Source organism: Aptenodytes patagonicus, chromosome 6 (assembly GCF_965638725.1).
Source record: "Aptenodytes patagonicus chromosome 6, bAptPat1.pri.cur, whole genome shotgun sequence".
NCBI classification, from domain to species: domain Eukaryota; kingdom Metazoa; phylum Chordata; class Aves; order Sphenisciformes; family Spheniscidae; genus Aptenodytes; species Aptenodytes patagonicus.
Genome location: NC_134954.1, coordinates 24,794,963 through 24,816,725, shown reverse-complemented (window position 1 = coordinate 24,816,725; position 21,763 = coordinate 24,794,963). Strand labels below are relative to the sequence as shown.

Here is a 21,763-nt window from a genome sequence, read left to right as displayed (position 1 = left end):
CCACATTTCATGACAGAAAACATGATTGTTTCCTTTCACTGTGGCAAAAAATATGGAAGTTTCCAATGTATGTAGTCCTGGAATTATACAATTAATATGACTGGACCTTTCACAAAATAAATTAAAACCAAGATTCAGGTTTGCTGGAAACCTTTTTGTGACCTGTTTTTTGTTGAAAATCATTACATATTTTTACCTCATCTATGCTTGCAAAAATGACACTGAAGTTTACCAATCTGAACAAATTGAAACACCACCCTAGACAGGACAATTCCAAAAGTAAGTCTGAATAGAATATCTGATTCTTGCTATTATCAACCTCTACTTTATACATCAATTGATAATGAAGTGTGCTTTTACAGGTAATTACCTGCATCTTTCTAGACATTTTCTTTACAGAATCAACACCATTAAAATCTGTGGTCACATTTGTCTCCCATATAATTGTGCCAACAGTTATGATCACTTAAAATGATTTCCCTCTTTTTTCTCTATCCCCCTCCTCCACACATTTTCTATGCACAACACTACGTGTAACGTCAGGTAAGTTTTTTATCCTGCAACGCTATCTACTTGGGCAAGAACCAACATCTAGGCAGAACTCCAGTCTCCTCAAAAGGAGTGTGGAAAAGTATGATGATATAGTTATTACAGGACCAAGACTTCTCCCTGCTTTTGCATTTTCCACTGTGTGAGTTCTTCAAACAACAAGAAAAAAAAATTTGAATAAACAGTAAGTTGCTTTTCTTAAGGGTAGAGCTACAACGATATGCACGGGGAAAACAGAAAAATACAGTACCTGGAATACTTTTAAGCATGTTTGAAATGTCTGATATTGTCTAGATTTCAATTAATAGCGAATCTTTAAATATACTAGCTGGAATGAAAAGAATCCCAACAGTGGAAAAACTACCCCTGTGGTATATATATATAAACTTAGTTTGAGCAAAGTCTTCTAGCTAACTGCTTTTCCCAGAACTAGTCAATTGAAGCAGAGCTGAACTCCTGTACTGAACAGTTCAGTAACACTGTTTCCGAATATAGCTGGTAACTTTGTCACTAAAGGTTTGAATGAGCGCAGTGAAGTCAAAGGAAAGTCTTGGGTCAACTCCAGTGAGCAACTTAACAATACAATGACATTCTACAAATCTCTGTTCCTTATGATATAATCATATGGCACATTTGTTGTGCTATTTACGCAATTTTATTAATGTCTGCTATTATTTATATTCAAATTCTGAATTTGTATTTGAATGCTATGAGGAACATAAAGGAGTTTGGGTTAAAAAAGAAAAACCTGCAGTTCACGCTCCAGCTAGACTACCCAATATGAATACTGATTTCAGTACAATGACACTTATCTAATAAATCAGTGACACTTGAACAACTCTTTTCAGTCTGTGGTCTGGGGACCCTTAGGACCTCTGGACTGTTTTTGAGAGGTCAAAAGGTAAGTAAGGAAAATCAACTGGTCTTCAGCAAGCTTAGATGCACTAGGCAGGGTTTGGGACTCCCAGTGTAACATCTGTAAGGTTCTGCAAACAAAGGAAAAATATAAAAAGCTCAAATCTACCACTCTATGGTAAAGGAGACTGGACATAACATAGCAGGTGAAAAGTATTCACCATTCTAGCAGACAGACTCAGGGTGGCCTTGAATTCAGTTCTCTTGGGGAAAAACAAATTTATTTTGCAAAATGAAGTAAGTCTCTTCAATAAACAGCCATTACACAATTTTCCAGCTCAAATGAAAGCGAGTAAAAATGTGGAGCTAAGTTCCAAACCTGGAGTATGTGGCCACAGTTTCATTGCAGTCCATGGAATTACAACTATTTAGTTCACATCTCGAGTTAGACCTATGTAATTTTCTTTTTCCAGTTAGATGAAAAATGAAAAAATTCTTTTATTGCTTTTGTTTGCTTTTAAATTAATAATTATATTTTAGTGAATTAGGTTTTCTGACATTGTAGGAGACTTTTCTGTTGATGACTTTGCTGGATATATACTAAGCAAGGGTTCTTTTGCAGGCAAGAGACTCTGCAAGTTGCAGAAGCCAGAACATGCAAGTGTAAACTGTTTCTGACATATGCATTGAACCGGTTGTACCAACTTTTATTATTTTAGTGTCAGAAGTGTCTGGATGCAACTGTGGATCTTTTTCTCTACTCTGTTTATAGGCAGCCCAGAGCCTTGTTCATATGAACTGGCCAGCATCAGGTGTCACGCAACACAGTCTGATGAAAAACAAATGTCTATAGAAGTTAAAAAAAAAAAAAAAATGAACCCAGCCATATTACAGTTTTGACTTAGTCACCACGTTGTGAAGAAAAAAAGACTAGGCTCCCCTCCTTTTCTCTCTCCGCTTCTGCCAACAAAGAACTCCTTGTTTCACTTATTTCCCAGAAACAGCATTAGCCTTCCAACAAGGTCAGCAAAAAATGCTGCTTTTCAGTTCTGGTGCATTTTGTTCCAAAAATCTGTAAAGTATTAAACCAAAAAGTTGTACTATCCCAGTGCACAGAGACTCCTTTATTCAGATTTCTGGGCTGAAAATAGCTATACAGAAATTTCTCAACAGTTTCAACTGTTATGTTAAGTTCTGAGATATTCACGTTTAACTAATCTTTCCTGTCTTCAATGATTCAAGCTTAAAAAAACCCAAACGAACAACTTGCAGGTGCAGCATCAAAGCTATGATTTAGCAGGAAGTTAGTGAAAAGATTAGAGATTTACTCCGTAAGCACTTTTAACAATAAATCAATAACAACAAATAACGGTGGGGGCTGCTTGACTGGAAAGACAGCTTTAATGCTAATGACCAATTACTGATGACCATTATTATTTAAAATATTTATTAAATTATTTTTACTTTTGTTTCATGCAGTCTTCAACTTTTGCATTTCATTCACTTTGAAACTGTGAAAATGACACTCCACTTTTGCACTGGCACATGTTTGGATTACTAACCTTGAAGGGAAATGCTTACACCAACAGGAACGTCTTTGTGTTAAAATTAAAAATTACTAGATTTTGAAACAATACCAACATCTCTTTTGAACACATCAACCTTTAACATTTCAGGTTTACTAGATAGTTGCTGGTTTAAAGGTGTGTGTCCTTTGAGATACCTGGATTTAATTGACCTGATACTGAAGTTAATTCCTATTAGTCTCTGGAACTATTAGCCACTGTCCTTAAAACATAAATTAATTACTCCATTTGAAATCTGCCTGATAAATTACTTCTTGAAAGTTTAAATCGTAAATAACAAAAAAACCCGTTCTCTTCCAGAGCTGTGTCATAAAACTCTCATTTCCACAGAACGTGCAAGTCCTCTACAATGCTTTCAGCTCTGTAAGTAGTATTTCATTAACCAGAAGCAGGTGCCAAAATTATTCACATTGACCACAACTGAATTGTGTCCGCTTCTTTCAGGATATCCAGTAATTAAAAATGACCTGAACAGGAAGCCTTTCCACTGTGCAGGTGTGTGAGGGTATGGGCTACACTGAGGGAAAAACATGTTCCTCTCAATGTTACGTATTTGTAGCCAAATTTCCAGCCAATGCAAACCAAGCCTTGCAAAATCTAGACCATTGCATGTATGTTAGTTATCACTAAAATACATGCCACCTGTTTTTAAACACTTCGGGAGTTTCTGCATTCTTATCTCCAGAGACTCACTTTGACACAGTAACCAAAACTGCATTTTATCATCCTCAAACAATAGTAGCTACACCTCTTTTGTCATGGCAGGATATGGAAACTTTGGTTCATGTGTTTATTGCTCTTAGACAGGATTATTGCATTGTTTTATTGGCTGGATTTCCTGGCTGATTAAAAAAAAATGAAAGCAGAGACAAAGTGCCATAACCCCCAGTTGTATCCAGACCCAATTAAACTACCGATAGCAATACAGCTGAAAGCTAAGCTTTTTACATTCACGGATGAATTTCTATAACACAAACAGTTGTCAGTGTAAGAGGCTCTCCACGTTAAATTCTACTGTGTAATACATAATGTCTTTCACCTTAGAGAACCAGTGTATTTAATAGTTAAAACTATCCTGCTTGTATCACTTGGGTCATGCCTGCTGGTGGATCTTGATAGAGCAAGCTTCTAAGGTAAGGAGCTTTCTCTTCTTCGGAGAGAAAAAAAAGTAAAAATCAAATAGTTCTTTATCTGGAGTTTGACACAATAAGCTAATGTGGTTGAACTCTCAGGATCAATGAATACACTGACCCTAAACAAATTAACATTGGGCTTTCCACTATCTTATGCCTGAACTGCTTGATCTATAAAATGGAGATAAATATTACCAGCTTCTACCACAGATGTGCCATGATGTTTTATTTTTCTTATACATTGTATTTACACATGATCTGATCAGGTGAAAGTGCAGGTGTCAAGTGCAAACAAAAGTTTATGTAGCGCCCCTCTCCCTCTGCCACAAATTGTTCTTTATAAAGTGTGTATTACATCTTCTGAAACTCCACCACCTAGTGTTGATGATACAACACCCATTTTCTTTACGGTGCCAGTCTCATGGCACATCCAGATAGAGTCTGGTCTTTTCATAAGAGCTTTTTAAGGAATTTGTGCATATAAATTCAAGCTGATCTATATAGAAAACATAAATACTATCAGAGAATTTTATTATTTTATGTCAAAATAAGTTGCAATTTGTTAAACTTGAAAAACATTTAAATGAAGACCAGATTGTGCTCACCAACTGGATGAAGAATATAATCACAAAAGAAATTTCTTTAAAACAGTTCAAAGGAAGCAGGATGAAAATAACAATGGGTTTGAGTGTTGCATAACATAGAATAGAGAAAGACTACAAAACAAGCAGCATTTAATTAAAAATTGTTGCAAAAGAAACTTTTGTAAGGATCTAGTTTTTTCCCCTAAATCTTGCTACACATAGCTAAAACCCATACTCCACAATCTTCTTACACCAGTGACTGCCATTAAGGCAGAATAGCTTCCCTAGCTTGGACTTAGGCTCTTCCAGAGAACAATTCAGTCATTTAAGTCAGGCAGTAGTTTGACCATTAGCTTGGTTGCACTGCAACTGCTCTCTCCTTCCTTTCATTCACAGGAAGTCCATGGAGCTCGGTCTCCTAATTCAGGAACCTAGGTTAGATGCCTAAAATAAGAGTGTACAAATACCCCTCCTTCTACGTATGGTCTTTGATTCTACCATAATAATGGAGTTGACTGGCAATAGATAGTTAATACTTTATCAATCAGCTGAAAAAGACTATGTTTCAGAATGGGCAGAAAACTAATACACGTGCAGATTCAGCATCAAAGTAAATGGGATTTATGAAGCACTTATGAAGATGCAGGAAATACACTGTTTCTGGTTGTCTTCAGTCCGAGGCTGATCATTTTCCCTCCTGCATTCCAACAACAAAATATATACTTAAAAGATTCCTGTTAATGTTGTCCTTTCCTTAGTATATCCATCTACAAACTGTCTTAGAAGTACAACAAAGGTAAAATATTTAGAAAAAGCAGACTGAACAAGTCTGAATATATGCTAACCTGCAACAATATGCTTTCAGTCTCTGGGACAAATTTCCCTTTTCATTCATGAAACTTCACTGAATTTAGTGGTGGTGTGTAAGTGAGCATAGAAACCTGCCTAGCATGTATTAGTTTTCTGTAAATTTAACAAGATGCATCAAAGGAAGAAATACCTTCAGATGCCTTTGTTATATAACATGTAAAAAGTAATGCTTTAAATGTTAGTGAGAAAACTAACACTGCTGAAGTTATAAGAAAACCACTATGTGTAGCTCATAAATAGACAACATAAAATCACAGTAAGAAAAAAGGTAGAAAAATACAGCAGATTTTGTAAGGTATGTCTACTAATTTCAACCAATTTTCACTATATGTTTCTCTATGTCTCAAGCATAGGCATACTATGATTTGGTATCACTTAGTCACACTGTGCTTTTGACAGACTGTTTCTAAGTGACTGTCGTGGTTTAACCTCAGTCGGCAACTAAGCACCACGCAGCCGCTCGCTCACTCCTCCCCACCCAGTGGGATGGGGGAGAGAATTGGAAGAGCACAAGTGAGAAAAAGTCGTGGGTTGAGATAAAAACAGTTTAATAATTGAAATAAAATGATAATAATAATAATATGATAATAATAATAATAATAATACACAAAGCAAGTGATGCACAGTATAACTGCTCACCACTCGCCGACCGATGCCCAGCCAGTCCCCGAGCAGCGGCCCCCCCGGCCAGCTTTCCCCAGTTTATGTACTGAGCATGACGTCACATGGTATGGAATGTCCCTCTGGCCAGTTTGGCTGTGCCCCCTCCCAGCTTCTTGTGCACCTCCAGCCTTCTCAGTCGGTATAGCATGGAAAACTAAAAAGTCCTTAGCTAGTGTAAGCATTACCTAGCAACAACTAAAACATCCGTGGTTATCAACTTTGTTCTCATCCTAAATCCAAAACACAGCACTGTACCAGCTACTAGAAAGGAAATTAACTCTATCCCTGCCGAAACCAGGACAGTGCCTTTTGTACACTTCCCAGCAAATATTGCTGAAAGGAGTTCATAAACCAAAGCAAAAAGCTGTACAGAACAGACCACATTTTCCATCTCTTCATAAGAAGCATAGCAAGGAAAACACATGCGTTAGTAATTGGAAGTGCAGACCAGTATGCAGACCTGGAATACTTAAATCTTTTTGTTTTAAGTGGCACATCTTCAAAAGAAAAACAACTTTTAATTCCTACAGTACCAAAAAACGCTTAGGCAAAAGACAGATAAATAGACTTCATTTGCTAAGAAGTTACAAAATTATGGCCAGAAGAGTGGCTTAACTTGGTATCCAGTTTCCATTTCTCCTCTGATGTCTGTAAGAAGTTGGCACAATCACTTCTGGCTTAGAGGTCTGACTGCCAGATCAACAAATTGCTCACTTCAATGTCTGAGCAGACCCAAGAAAGCAGGTTTAGCAGTAACACTGTTAGCATTGCAGAAGAGCAGAAAGGCCCTTCCTTTTGCCCAAGATAATTTCAAAATAGAGACATTCTACTTTAGTACTGCAAACTGCACTCACATGTATTTTAAATTGTCACATGAAGTATTCAGAGGCTACTGTATCTGTTCAGATTACTGCAATCTTGTAATTTCTGTGTGTATATATATGTATATATATACACACAGTTTCTAGATTAAATCTTTTAAAATATATTTTTAAATAAAAGAGTGTCACACTTGGTGTGTTCAAACAGGCGGATTGGAAAATCAGGGACTGTGATGCTGAATTTAATAATATGGTGCTGAAAGTGCTACTCAGCTGCGCAAAGAGATTTGCTTGCTCCCAAAGTGTCACAGCATGCCTTTCAAAAGCCACCAGAATGAGAAAAAGTTCACCAAAACATACTGACAAAATATTTTCTTGATTAAATAAATATGGACACTGGAAATTTTTACATACTACTTCTAGTGGGCTAATGTTTAGGAAATTCAGTCACAGATCTGAACCACTATGCCAAGCACTATATAAATACCTACCAAAAAGCGGAACCTCATCTATAAATGTGAAAGGTACTGAATGAAATATAGTCTGTATTTCATGTGACAGATTTTGAAGTCTGTAGAAATGCCCCTGTTGGGCACCTGAAGTCCCTTCAAGAACAGACCCTTAATTAGGTGTATGCTTTTATTTCTAATCCTTTGTATCTTGAGAAAGGCCCTCTGCTAAAATTCAGTGTACAAGTATTTCAGTACAGGATTTGGCTTTGATTCACTTCCACTGACAAACTGGGGGAAAAAGCTTGCTGTACACTGATTTACAACACCTCCTTTGGTTTTTAATTAGAGAGAATGTAATGGATGTCAACATAAGCTGAGGAGTTGGTATGAACAAAAAACCCCACTGTCCTATTCTTACCTCTTGGCCATTTCAGAATTGCTATAAACAGATTGACCTAAATGCAGCTGTGGTTTGAAGTAACACGCGCAGAACAATTGTTAGTTTTACCACGTAGTATGACACACTGCAGTACACCCTAACCTTTCAGATTTTACTCAGGTTTCTTCTTCAGATAACCACTCTCATGATACAATTTGCCACTGTCTGCTAAATCACATAACATAACCAACACCTTTTACTGAATATATTCAAGCAGGACAGTTGCTGAGAGAAAGGTAAAAGAAAGAACTGAAGTTAGTTACCTCAGGGGACAGACTAGGTGTTTATTATAAATTTAAGACAAAAGTAAATATGTATACTGCATTACTGCTATTAGTGACCATTGGCAGCCAAATGTTTGCCATTTTCTTGGTATGTGAAGAGACAGCCCTGATGAACCACACTGCAAATGAATAATCATGAAATCATGAGACCAACTTACCAAAAATTAAGCTGAACAAGAATCTGGTCTGTGTTTTTAAGACTATCTATTTGACATAGTTTTGTGATCTTGAGTCTGTAAGCTCACCTACCTGTTCCTCATTTTCTTGAGTGGTAGAAAAGTTAAAACTGCAGAAGTAAAATATTAGGGATTTTTTCTAATTCTCAATGATGCATGAAAATTATTTCTTCCATTTACATCTTTTCTTTAAAATTTTCAGAGTTTTCACAGCTTTATTTTCACTAAGGCTCATATCTGGCAAAATCAGAGGAACATAAGTTGGTGCTTAAATTTAAGCTTGAAGTGCTAAACAGGAACAGCAATGAAACCACACAATTATAGAAAGTCTTCAGGTAATTCATACTGCAAAACAGACTTTTTAGTATTTTGCAAATAGCTTCCAGTGCAGAACCTAACTATGCAAAAAAAAACCACCACCATGAACAAACAAACAAACCAGCTACAACTTCTGACCTGAAGAAACATAGGAAAGACTGCATACATTAGCTAACACCATTTTGCACACTAAGCTTTGAAAATTATATGGTGGGCTTGTAGAAGCTTTATACCACCTCTGAATGAAAAAGCACAGGAAGAGCTTATTTTTCTGTGTTCAATACTACATCAAAAATTTGTCACAGAGGCTCTAAAATAAAATGCATGAGATGTTAGAACTTCACCTCAAACAGTACGAATTCACCTGCTGCCAACTCTACAGAGGGAAAAATAAGAAAAGGAAGTGGAGAACACACTGTTAGGCCTGATAGCAGAATCAGAGCTACCCTTCTTGAAGCAAAAATTACTTTGGCAAAAAAATCACTAAAAGGTAGCTCTCCTCTCTCTTTTGTATTTTCACCACAGAGATGACATCCAGTACTCACCAAGATTTGGCTGAGACATTGCCATAGACCTCTGTGGTATTGGTGTGGAAGTAGCTGAAGGATGGTGGCTCATGTGATTCAGCGGTTGGTTCATAGTTTTTCGAGGATCTTGCCATGTTGTAATTTTTTCTATGTGACTGAGAAAGAAAAGATAAAACACAAGCTTAACACAAAATGCCCAAGTATATTATATACATGGTTAGGCATAATGTCATGAAAGTCCTATTTGCTTTTCTTACCCCACATTTTTCTACCCTTCTCATCTCACCCTAACCCATTTGAAATTATCTACCATCTTCTTGTCATTTATTTTTTCTTCCGATCTTTTGCCCCTGCCATTCTAACTTTTTATGCACTACTGTTGAATTTACTTGCACAATTCGTGAATTCTATTATGATACTGAAAATCTGTAATAAAAACTCATCTTCCAGATTATTTAATTGTCCAAAAGTTGTTTACTCTTGTCCTATCAGTCTTTTTCTACATACTCAAATATATGGCCATTCTTCATTCAGCAATAGATGATCATTTTGCTGAGTTTTGAAAAGACAAGTGTTTGTCTTGCCAAAGCCAACTGCTTTGTTCCTTACCACACCATGAAAACTAGTCTGTCTGTATGTCTCCAAGAATATCAGAATATATTCTCATTACCAAAAGGGGCAGATTATGTCCTCATGACTCATGTGTAATCACCAATTTCTCTGTAAAGGCACTAACAGTTTTTATTGCAATGTAGTCAATGTAGGTCAACAACGGATCTACCACCCTAGTATGTAAACCCTCATGTATCTATATTACCCTGAAAACTATGGAGTAGTGCATAAATCTGCATGAGATTTTACAGTGAGGTAACTATAAAGTGTGATCTCTAAAATATTTTTTGCCACAGAATAACAGTGGTGAAGGAACTGTGGTTTTGTTGCAACTGAAGGTTTTCATTGAAATGCATCAGTTTTGAAAGAAACTTATCAGGACAAGGATTTTAAGGCTCAGCATGTAATTCTATTTGAAACAAGAAAAGAAAAAGGAACTGTCTTAAAGCAATCAATAGTCTGGTATCTATCTAGAGACTGCCTGTTCCATGTCCAGCTTTCTGCCCAACTGACTAACCAGGCTACTGATTACCGGCTAGACTTGGATGGGTTTTCCTCTATTAGTTTTTTACTAGAGAACTTTAAAAGAGATAAGCCTTCAAGAAGAACATGTAAAGAAGGATAAAAATTTAAATATTCTGTGTCTGGAAAACCATTCCAACACACCTTTCATAAAAGCACAGTCTAACATCACCTTTACTGAACTCAGTCTCAAATTTGTCATTGCTACTTTCACCTACATTATTATTAGTAATTGCCATTACTGCTGTGACCACTCCACACCTTCAGACTCAGCTGATCACCAGTACTATTTCACAAGCAAGTTTCTGTCTATTGTGATGTTACCACATCCAAACTCTTTACAGTAAGTCTCTGATATTACCAAAAATAATGTGAATTACAAGCAGGGAAAAAAACCCCAACAACCTGAACCATTTTTTAAAGAACAGAAAAAAGTGACACTGTCTTTATTTAGTCTGTAGCCATTTTCTTTTCCTAATATTTTACATTTAATGTACAGTTCCAAAACTGTAACTGAAGACCACACTTTCACTTCGACGCTTATCTAAAACTCAGCCTCTAAGCTGTTGAGCCACTTCCTTTCTTCATGGCTTCTAGAATATTTGTTTGTTATCATTCACAATGAAACCACCCACCATTGCTTCTCCCTAGCACTAAAACACTTTATTCTCCCCTCATTGTAAACTTTTTTTATATTTTAGCTTTTCCTCTTTTTACTCTTACTTTTCAAGTATAAGAATGCTTGTATCCAGTTTAGTTAAATGATCTTTTTCCAAAATTAAGAAATGGCATTCTGAATGAAAGATGCTGCTATAACAATAAATTGGGCAATGTTTTCTGTTAAGTCCTAATTGTGCCTAAATGAGATGAAAAGCATTTTTATTTAAAGTTCCATTGTTTTGTTTCTCTGGCACTGTAATTCAAATAAAGAAGGTACACTTAATCAAAGCTATGAATTTTGGAATACCAACACGTAATAGAAAAGATTTTTCCCCAAATAGTGAGAAACACGTTTTCAAGCATGAGCTTTAGTGATTAAAATAACGCCTTGATGAAGCTTGTATCAAAACACATTTCTCACTTTAAAACTTTTTTTTACATGCAAACACTGTAAAATTTAAGCAAAAAGGTTAAAATTACATCAGACTTTTTTTCCTGTAATGTTCATCTCTAAAAACTGAAAGCAATTCCTGTTAGGAAAACCTGAAGCACAAGTTAAAGTATTTATGAAGTCAGTTGTATTAAGCAATCTGTAACTTGTTTGAACGTATTCCTCACTCTAACTACAAATCCAAAACCTTTAATGAGAACTGCCAATTACATACAACGGGCAATAACAGGAAGTGCTCTTAACAAAAAGACACACTAGAATACCAAAATGGTCAACTTCAAAATTCTGTTTTGTTATCAAAGTTCCTTTCAGCAGTAACATTCTCACATTGCATGGGCATGATCATTCATTTTTTGATTCAGGTTAGAGCTATGAACACATGCAGAGTCGTGTATGTGAGTTTGTACTTAAGATTTTGAGGATCCTTCCATTTTAAGAATTTGGGAAAAGAGAACAAGTCTACCCAGTACAGCGCTCGGTCAGCCTCACAGTAAAATAGTGTTTTCTGATGTTCAGAGGAAACCTCCTGTGTTTCAGTCTGTGCCCATTGCTTCTGGTCCTGTCAATTAAAGAGGTTGTATGTAATAGCCTGCAGTGAACCAAGCAGATTGAAGCCAATTCATGCATTTCACTCTAGTGTCCAACTGAAGCGTGTAGCACAAGACAGTCCCTGGCAAAATCTTTGGTTTGTTTCAGGGAAAGAAAGATGCAAGTCTTGCAGTTCATGCTGAACCACGGTCAGCACTGTCAGCCACTCATGGGTGCAGGGTTTGGCACTGGACATGGCTTTAATGGTGTGAAAAGGTGTGAAATATTACCTTCTGTTAACAGGACAAGCATTTTTCTTCTGGAATTGTCTTCAAACCCACAAATCCCAGCAGCAAGTACCACACAAATCTTGAAAACTGGGCAGTGGGTAAGATTTGCTGGTTTTAGTTCGGTTTTCTAACCATTACTGAGCTCCTGTTCTTTAAACTGTTGCTACAGCTACCTAATTTTCTACCCCAGTATTGCCAGCTGTTATTTCATTTATTTATTTATTTATATTTTTATTATTTAATTTTGTCTTCTTGCCTGAATGGTGGAAGATAATAACCATGTCACAGTGATGCAGCACTAACTCCAGGCACGAGCCCTGGCGATGTCATGGCTATGTCACAACAGACAGCCACCAGCTCCTAGAACCAGCCCTGGTGGTGTCATGGCTGTGTCACAGAAGACAGAGGTGGTGGCCATGTCACAGGGGAGTTGCTGGTGACGTGGATGGCCCAGGACAGGTGTAAAAAGGGCTATGCAAGACCAGGCTGGCAGAAAAGTAGCCAGGTGAACAAGGGCTGAGAGGAGAGGGCAGGGGAGGGATGGGCAGGGGCTGCCCACGGTGGTGGAGAGTGGTTGCTCCTCTTTTGTGGCTTCATGACTGGAGTGCTGCAATGGATGGCTATAAACTCTTCAGAAGGGACAGGCGAGGAAGGAGAGGCGGTGGGGTGGCCCTGTATGTTAGGGAGTGTTTTGATTGTATAGAGCTCAACGATTGTGATGATGGTACGGTTGAGTGTCTATGGGTAAGGATGAGGGGGAAGGCCAACGAGGCAGATATCCTGCTGGGAGTCTGTTATAGACCACCCAACCAGGATGAAGGGGCGGATGAAGCGTTCTATAAGCGGCTGGCAGAAGTCTCTCAATCGCTAGCCCTTGTTCTCGTGGGGGACTTCAACTTCCCGGACGTCTGCTGGAAATACAACACGGCAGAGAGGAAGCAGTCTAGGAGGTTCCTGGAGTGTGTGGAAGACAACTTCCTGACACAGCTGGTAAGTGAGCCTACCAGGGGAGGTGCCTCGCTCGACCTGCTGTTTACAAACAGAGAAGGACTGGTGGGAGATGTGGTGGTCGGAGGCCGTCTTGGGCTTAGCGACCATGAAATGATAGAATTCTCCATTCTTGGTGAAGTAAGGAGGGGGGGCAGCAAAACCACAACCATGGACTTCCGGAGGGCAGACTTTGGCCTGTTCAGGACGTTGGTTGAGAGAGTCCCGTGGGAGACGGTCCTGAAGGGCAAAGGGGTCCAGGAAGGCTGGACATTCTTCAAGAAGGAAGTCTTAAAGGCGCAGGAGCAGGCTGTCCCTGTACACCATAAGAAGAACGGGCGGGGAAGACGACCGGCCTGGCTGAATGGGGAGCTCTTGCTGGGACTCAGGAAAAAAAGGAGAGTTTACCACTTGTGGAAGAAGGGGCAGGCGACTCAAGAAGAGTACAGGGATCTCGTTAGGTCATGCAGAGAGGAAATGAGAAAGGCAAAAGCCCAGCTAGAACGCAATCTGGCTGCTGTCGTTAAAGACAACAAAAAAAGTTTTTACAAATATATTAATGATAAGAAGAGAGCCAAGGAGAATCTCCATCCTTTATTGGATGCAGGGGGGAACATTGTCACTGAGGATGAGGAAAAGGCTCAATGCCTTCTTTGCCTCAGTCTTTAACAGGCAGACCAGTTATCCTCAGGGTATTCAGCCCCCTGAGCTGGAAGACAGGGACGGCGAGCAGGGTGAACCCCCCGTAATTCAAGAGGAAGCAGTTAACGACCTGCTACGCCACCTGGACGCTCACAAGTCTATGGGGCTGGATGGGATCCACCCGAGAGTGCTGAGGGAGCTGGCGGAGGTGCTCGCCAAGCCGCTCTCCATCATTTATCAGCAGTCCTGGTTAACGGGGGAGGTCCCGGACGACTGGAGGCTTGCCAATGTGACGCCCATCCACAAGAAGGGCCGGAAGGAGGATCCAGGGAACTACAGGCCTGTCAGCCTGACCTCGGTGCCGGGGAAGATTATGGAGCAGTTCATCTTGAGGGCGCTCACAAGGCATGAGCGGGACAACCAGGGGATCAGGCCTAGCCAGCACAGATTCATGAAAGGCAGGTCCTGCTTGACCAACCTGATCTCCTTCTATGACCAGGTGACCCGCCTAGTGGATGAGGGAAAGGCTGTGGACGTGGTCTACCTGGACTTCAGCAAGGCCTTTGACACCGTCTCCCACAGCATTCCCCTCGAGAAGCTGGCGGCTCACGGCTTAGACAGGTGGACTCTGCGCTGGGTCAAAAACTGGCTGGACGGCCGGGCCCAGAGAGTTGTGGTGAATGGAGTTACATCCAGTTGGCGGCCGGTCACGAGCGGTGTTCCCCAGGGCTCAGTACTGGGGCTGGTCTTGTTTAATATCTTTATCAATGACCTGGATGAGGGGATTGAGTGCACCCTCAGTAAGTTTGCAGACGACACCAAGTTGGGCGGGAGTGTTGATCTGCTTGAGGGTAGGAAGGCTCTGCAGAGGGACCTGGACAGGCTGGATCGATGGGCCCAGGCCAATTGTATGAGGTTCAACAAGGCCAAGTGCCGGGTCCTGCACTTCGGCCACAACAACCCCATGCAGCGCTACAGGCTTGGGGAAGAGTGGCTGGAAAGCTGCCCGGCAGAGAAGGACCTGGGGGTGTTGGTCAACAGCCGGCTGAACATAGCCGGCAGTGTGCCCAGGCGGCCAAGAAGGCCAATGGCATCCTGGCCTGTATCAGAAATAGTGTGGCCAGCAGGAGTAGGGAAGTGATCGTGCCCCTGTACTCGGCCCTGGTGAGGCCGCACCTCGAATACTGTGTTCAGTTTTGGGCCCCTCACTACAAGAAGGACGTCGAGGTGCTGGAGCGTGTCCAGAGAAGGGCAACGAGGCTGGTGAGGGGTCTGGAGAACAAGTCTTATGAGGAGCGGCTGAGGGAACTGGGGTTGTTTAGCCTGCAGAAAAGGAGGCTCAGGGGAGACCTCATCGCTCTCTACAACTACCTGAAAGGAGGTTGTAGCAAGGTGGGTGTCGGTCTCTTCTCCCAAGTAACAAGTGATAGGACGAGAGGAAATGGCCTCAAGTTGCGCCAGGGGAGGTTTAGATTGGATGTAAGGAAAAATTTCTTTACTGAAAGAGTGGTGAAACATTGGAAGAGGCTGCCCAGGGAAGTGGTTGAGTCACCATCCCTGGAGGTTTTTAAAAGACGTGTAGATGAGGCGCTTAGGGACATGGTTTAGTGGGCATGGTGGTGTTGGGTTGACGGTTGGACTCGATGATCTTAGAGGTCTTTTCCAACCTCAATGATTCTATGATTCTATGATTCTATGGTTCTCTTGTCTATTATAGCCAGACGCCTGGATAGACATTATTAGACAATGCCCTTAATAACATGCTTTAACTTTTGGTCAGCCCTGAAGCGGTCAGGCAGTTGAACCAGATGATTGTTGTAGGTCCCTTCCAACTGAACCATTCTATTCTAGTCTATTCAGTAGCCCAAAGATAGCCAGTGCTGACTTCAAAACATTTGTATTTTGTTCCTGTACTACGTCCTACTGAATAAATAGACTGTCACACGGACCTGTTGCAGCAGGTCCAGAGGAGGGCCATGAAAATGATCAGAGGGATGGAACACCTCTGCTATGAAGAAAGGCTGAGAGAGTTGGGGTTGTTCAGCCTAGAGAAGAGAAGGCTCTGGGGAGACCTTATTGCAGCCTATCAGTACTTAAAGAGGGCCTATAAGAAAGATGGGGACAAACTTTTTAGTAGGGCCTGTTGCGACAGGACAAGGGGGAATGGCTTTAAACTATAAGAGGGTAGATTTAGACTAGATATAAGGAAGAAATGTTTTATGCTGAGGGTGGTGAGACACTGGCCCAGGTTGCCCAGAGATGGATGGATGGATGCCCCATCCCTGGAAACATTCAAGGTCAGGCTGGACGGGGCTCTGAGCAACCTGATCTAGTTGAAGATGTCCCTGCCCACAGCAGGGGGGTTGGACTAGATGACCTTTAGAGGTCCCTTCCAACCCAAACTATTCTGTGATTCTATGCTCAGTAAAGAGCTTCACTTCTCTAGTCTTGAAGAGGCATCTTCAAGAGCTTCTGAAATATCATGTTCAGGGATGTATTCAAGAGAAAGGGCCTTCATCTCCTGGGAAAAATGGAATTAAGAAACGTGCCCAGGAAACTCAGATGACCAGGAAACTCATAAAACTGAAGTTTGTGAACCACTGGAGCACACATTGGTTGTCGCAGTGTTTCTTCCTTGTTACCTTCTTTTTTGCATTTGAGATTTTGTTACATGTAAGCATTGAAAGGTATTAGTTTTTAACTCAAAATATTTTATATCTAAATATCTCAATGCTGTTATTACTTTATGCAAAATGCGGCATAGAGAAAAGCAAAAATAATCTGCTATTCTTTGCAAAATAGGTCAGCAAGTAGTAAAAGCAGGCATTGATCAAAATATGGAATTTGTCATTTAGGCCTCGATCCTGAAACACCGAATTCACCAGAAGTTTTGCTACAGATGCCAATGGAAAGTGGGTAATACCCTTTTAATTTTGCACAGATTCGCAGCATTACAGATATTTAGGAAAGAGCATGGTAGCAGGAATGCTTGGTTGCAGTTGGCAGTCTATTACAATAACTATGAATTTTTTTGTCTTGCACTTTTAATACAGGGTCATTTGGTTTACTTTACTGAAACTGTAAAAAAATTTAAATCATATAGGGTTTAGGTAACAGAAGTAATGAAAAATACTCTTCAGCAATACAGTTTATATAGTGCTGACAGTAAACATTATCATCAGCTCAGCAAAATCTTGTCCAAATAATGACTTTGAAAAAAACTTAAGAACAGTACTACCTTAATATTATCCTCAATATACTTTAAAAGCCAGAGAGTCAAGCAATAGTTACTCTTTTAGAAACACATTTGGCATAACACTCCCTGTTGAAACACTTGGTTTCTGATCACCAAATTAAGATTAAATGAGCTGTAGTTCTTTCTACAAAGGAGCTTTTTTCCTTTGGAGCTTTACCTGAGACAATTCTCCATCCCTTTCTTGTTTTTTAAAAATACGCCCACTTAAAATGTCCTGCCTACAAAGGATTATGAGGAAGAGCTCTGCCATTTGCTTTCCCTGAAGTATGTCTTTTCTTAGTTATTGACATAGTGAGGCAGTCAGCATTAAGCCAGCACAAAACATGAAGAAACACATAATCTAGAATCAATAAACAAGTATTTTCTAAGTTAATACCTTTCTAGGATGTATCTTTATTGCCTTGCAGATTTTCTCCTTTTTCATTTGAAATGAGTTGCAAATAAAAAAATTTTCGATCGAGTTTTTGAAAATTCATAAAGCCTCTTCTCACATAAAAGTCCTCACAAGAAAAGATAAAAATGTTCTGCAAATCGCTATGCAAAGTAACCAGTAATGAAACTGTAGCTAAAAACTAATACTGCTTTTGTTCAAAATCCCTTTTACCCTTTTTATAGAGAAAACAACCTGTACTTTAATTACACATGTGAGAAGCTGGGCAATGACATCTGTTTAGCAATGCTCCTTAACTTACAGAAGAACTGAAAAATTCATCAAAAAAATGTAAGGATCATAGATCTTAAAAAATCCAACTGCATTTAAAACAAAAAAAACCAATCCACAGGAATTTTCTGTGTAAACATGGTAACTTCTCAGCAGCCACAGCCAGGATCCACGGGTGGCCTTGCTTGCCCTTCTTGGTGCCATCCTGGCAGTGTACAAACATATCTTCTTCATTCAAAAACATGCAGACAGAGTGTCTGAAACGGAACCCTCAAATATGGCATTGATATTATGATTCAAGATCAAGTAATGGCTCGTTGTTACTAGAATTTATTACTATGACCACTAAACCGATTTGGTTTTATCCAGTTACTGAAGAAAAGGCTGTTAAACATTAGACAATGCTTATTTAACAACTTAAGATAGTAGAATTGAAAACCCAACAATTCCCTAAAATCAGCACTAAGATTCTAAAATAAAGGGCTTGCTTTCAGGGCAGAGAAGCCTTCCCCCCCCCCCTCCCCCGGTTTCCATTGTTTATGTAAATACCCCCCCTTTATTTCTACATAGGTATTGGAAAAGTTTATGTTAAACCTTTGCAGAAACAGGTACCAGTTCATTCCACTTGAAATGTATTGGATTTATACTGGGATAACAGATTTTGGCCCAGTATCTTTTTATTTATACAGGAGAATAAAAGAAAATGTAGCAGTGACAGAAATTAGCCTTTTTTAGATTTTTACAGCCTCCTGGGTATCAGAACTGACAATTGAATTCAGAAGAGCCTCTTTCTCCTTAAAGGCCAATGGGTAAAACATTAAACATTACAGGTGGATTTCAAACACTAAAATGCAAAATGCTGTCCTAAAATTCAGGACCTTCATTATCAAAATCAATTCAAAGGCAGTTAACCAGTCTACAATCACCAAGTGACAGGTGGCTCCCATTCATAACCCTGTTACAAACATTCAGTAATGCACACTGTGTTGAGCAGCCAGATCAGATTCAGTCACAATGAGCAGGCGTTAAGAGTAGCATTTAGCTCTGGACTGTCCATAGGACTGGGTCTTTTTTTTAAAAAGTATGATACAGTCCAATGTTAGAGTAAGTCAGACTGAAGCTGCAATTTCATGACTGGCTGAGGACAACCCAAGTCCATGCTGCTGCTGAGAGGGAAAGTCCCACGTCCCCAGCCATGTGTTCTCATCCCTTTTCTTGGGCTGACAGTAGTGATCCTGCCGTCGTGCAGTCTGCCAGATCAGGCTAAGCAAACCCTTATGGCTAATACTAATTTCTTATTACTTTCTGTTTTGCCGATTCTGTTTTTGCTGGACTCTCATCCAACGAGCTGTATAGTTGCATGAGGAAGGGAGAGGCAATTCAGAGCCTTAGTGGCGGAAGAGCAGCATTTCCGATTGTGAAACCACACCCTTTTACCACTGTTTATTTCAACCCTGGGAAAAAAAACCCCATCATTTCACTCACACGTGTGAAATTTCATTGTAATGAAGGCCATTTATTCAGCTCTGAAATGTGTATCTGTACACAAGAAAGAAAAACACTATGGAGAGAACCCCTGAATATCCTTATCTGGGATTGTATCAATCCATCTGTTCCTTGTTTTATTATTTCCAGAACTACTAATCCCAGAAGGATTTTTTTTCTTGGCATACATCACATAGCCTACAACAATGAGAGAGAAAACAAAGCTTCAGACAAGGGCAAGTAACATAGGCTAGAAATCTTGCCTTCATTGCTAAACAGTACTATGTGGGTGACCCACTTGGAAGACAGTAAAATTTTTACTTCTCCCAACGTGTGAGCTTTACACTGGTACTGGACAAAGATGAAGCATTTAACTTTCAGGATCACTGAGACAATTGGGCATCACTGCATTAAACCCCTGGTCTAAGTATCCCCTAAGGCACTGACTTGTATGCCCGTTTTACCTGCTTTATCAATGGAATTATATTGTTATAAATCACTTCACACACTTAATTCTGGTGTAGCAGCATCTATACAGAAAGATAACCTGTTAAACAAAGTCTGTCTAAAATAATACTTAATAAATACCACAAAAACATCTTTCTTTCATTCAGTCCTAAGAGCTATATTCTATTTCTGTAAGTTGCAAGAAGTTTTCGCTACCCTTAAGTAAAAAGTATTTTTCTCTAATTGCTAGTTTATGCTTTTAATTTTTGTGTAATTTTCTGCAAATGATAATCATTTTCATTTTCAAAAGTTTTTCATAAAATAGCTCCAAAGTTTGAAAAATATTATTTACATATTTCCCTTGTCATTTTTCACTTTCCTTTTCCCCCTAAAAGGCAAGGGGAAAGGAAAATAGGAGATGGAACAATAACATGATTTTTGTTTAAAAATCTGTATGAATAAAAAGTGCTGATCACATTTAAATACACCTTCTGTAACAAATATTACTATACTGATTGCTCAACCAAAGATGAGGCTGAAGCTCAATGTCAGAACAATTCTGAAAAAGACTAATTTTGAGTGCTCTAATCTCTAATTATTTGCTCTTTTATTATAGTCTACTATTATTATATATCTATTATTACCTCTTTTATCGCATGCCATTTTCTGTTCATCATCTACACACATTATCCAAAAAGACAGCCTAAGAGTTTGGGAGACTATTAGTAAAACAGTTCTTTGCCATGAATTTTGAAGATAAGTGTCTCCATTACATGTGTATGAACCCAAAGAGGAGGAAGCCCAAACTTTAAAGGTATCTTGCCTAATCTATAATATTGAAGGTTCACTGAACTATAGAGAACTGCTATGTAGAAACATAACAAACTTTTAAGACTTGTTTTTATAAGATTCTTATTTGAGGAATATTCAAACACATGACAAAGTAGCCCCAAAATACATAATTAAATTCTCACTTTCAAGTTTTTTTAGAAGCAATCTTCGCATTTCTTATTATTATCAATCCTAGTATCAGAGCAGGCCATTTCTCAACAAGGACTTCATTCATAAATAAGCAGGGTAGGAAAGAAGAGACATTCATTTTAACTTCTATTTCTGCATCACAGATGAGACTGATGGGGGGTCTTCATAAGCAAATGAAGTTTTGAAAATAAGATTTTCAAGAATACTTAGCTGGGGGTTAATACTGTTCCCACTGAAATCAGGGAAAGTTAAATATTTACAACTCAAATGAGATACACCAAGTATCTGTCAAGTACAACACAGAACATGCCATTATAAATGCTGCCCCCAAGCTGCCCAAATCACGGCATTCACACCCATAAAGTCCTATGATGCACAAGCTCAGTAAGTGGTAAATTGTATCCTAATGGTGGCCACTCATCAGAAAAAAATTAAAGCAAAGCTCAGATCTAAACAACTCAGTATTTCACTAGGACTTTTTGATTCTGTTCCACCTGTTGTACCTTAGGCTTTTGTTAAACGATTCCTATTGGGGTGTCTGTTTCCCACGTTCTTCAGAATTTGTGCTACTGCTGTGTACTGCGTTTTTAACTGCTACGCCCTAATCCCTGACTTCCACTGCAGCCTTGCTAAGACAGCTCAGTTAGTTTAAATTAGCAAGCAGCAGCATGAAGTATACTAATACTCCTTCTGCTTGTACTAACTCCAAGAACAAATGTATCTCAGTGGGTTCTATTTTCAGACCTTTTTTTTTCCCCTAGTATTAGGAAATTCAGATCTATTAATCTAAAAAGGTTTAAGGGGAATTGAGGAGAAAGAATTGATTTGAAATACATTATTCCGTAAGTGCACTCTCACCTGAAATAACACAAACTTAGAGTTTGGCTAACACTGTAGTACTTGTACAGGGTCCTTTATCAGGGCTTTGTCATACAGACCGAGAGAGTGGATTTTGCGACTGAGCCACATCGAAGTAAAGCTGCT

The 21,763-nt window shown here is 39.3% G+C and overlaps 1 protein-coding gene across 1 annotated transcript in view; it reads right to left on the bottom strand.

Annotated features, from left to right (window-relative positions):
- The window catches only part of WWTR1 (WW domain containing transcription regulator 1), an 88,025-nt gene that overhangs the window by 25,271 nt on the left and 40,991 nt on the right, over window positions 1–21,763 (bottom strand). The window contains exon 2 of the mRNA XM_076341581.1: window positions 9,276–9,412. Coding sequence (XP_076197696.1) covers window positions 9,276–9,412 — 137 coding nt within the window. The remainder of the gene's footprint in view (window positions 1–9,275; window positions 9,413–21,763) is intronic.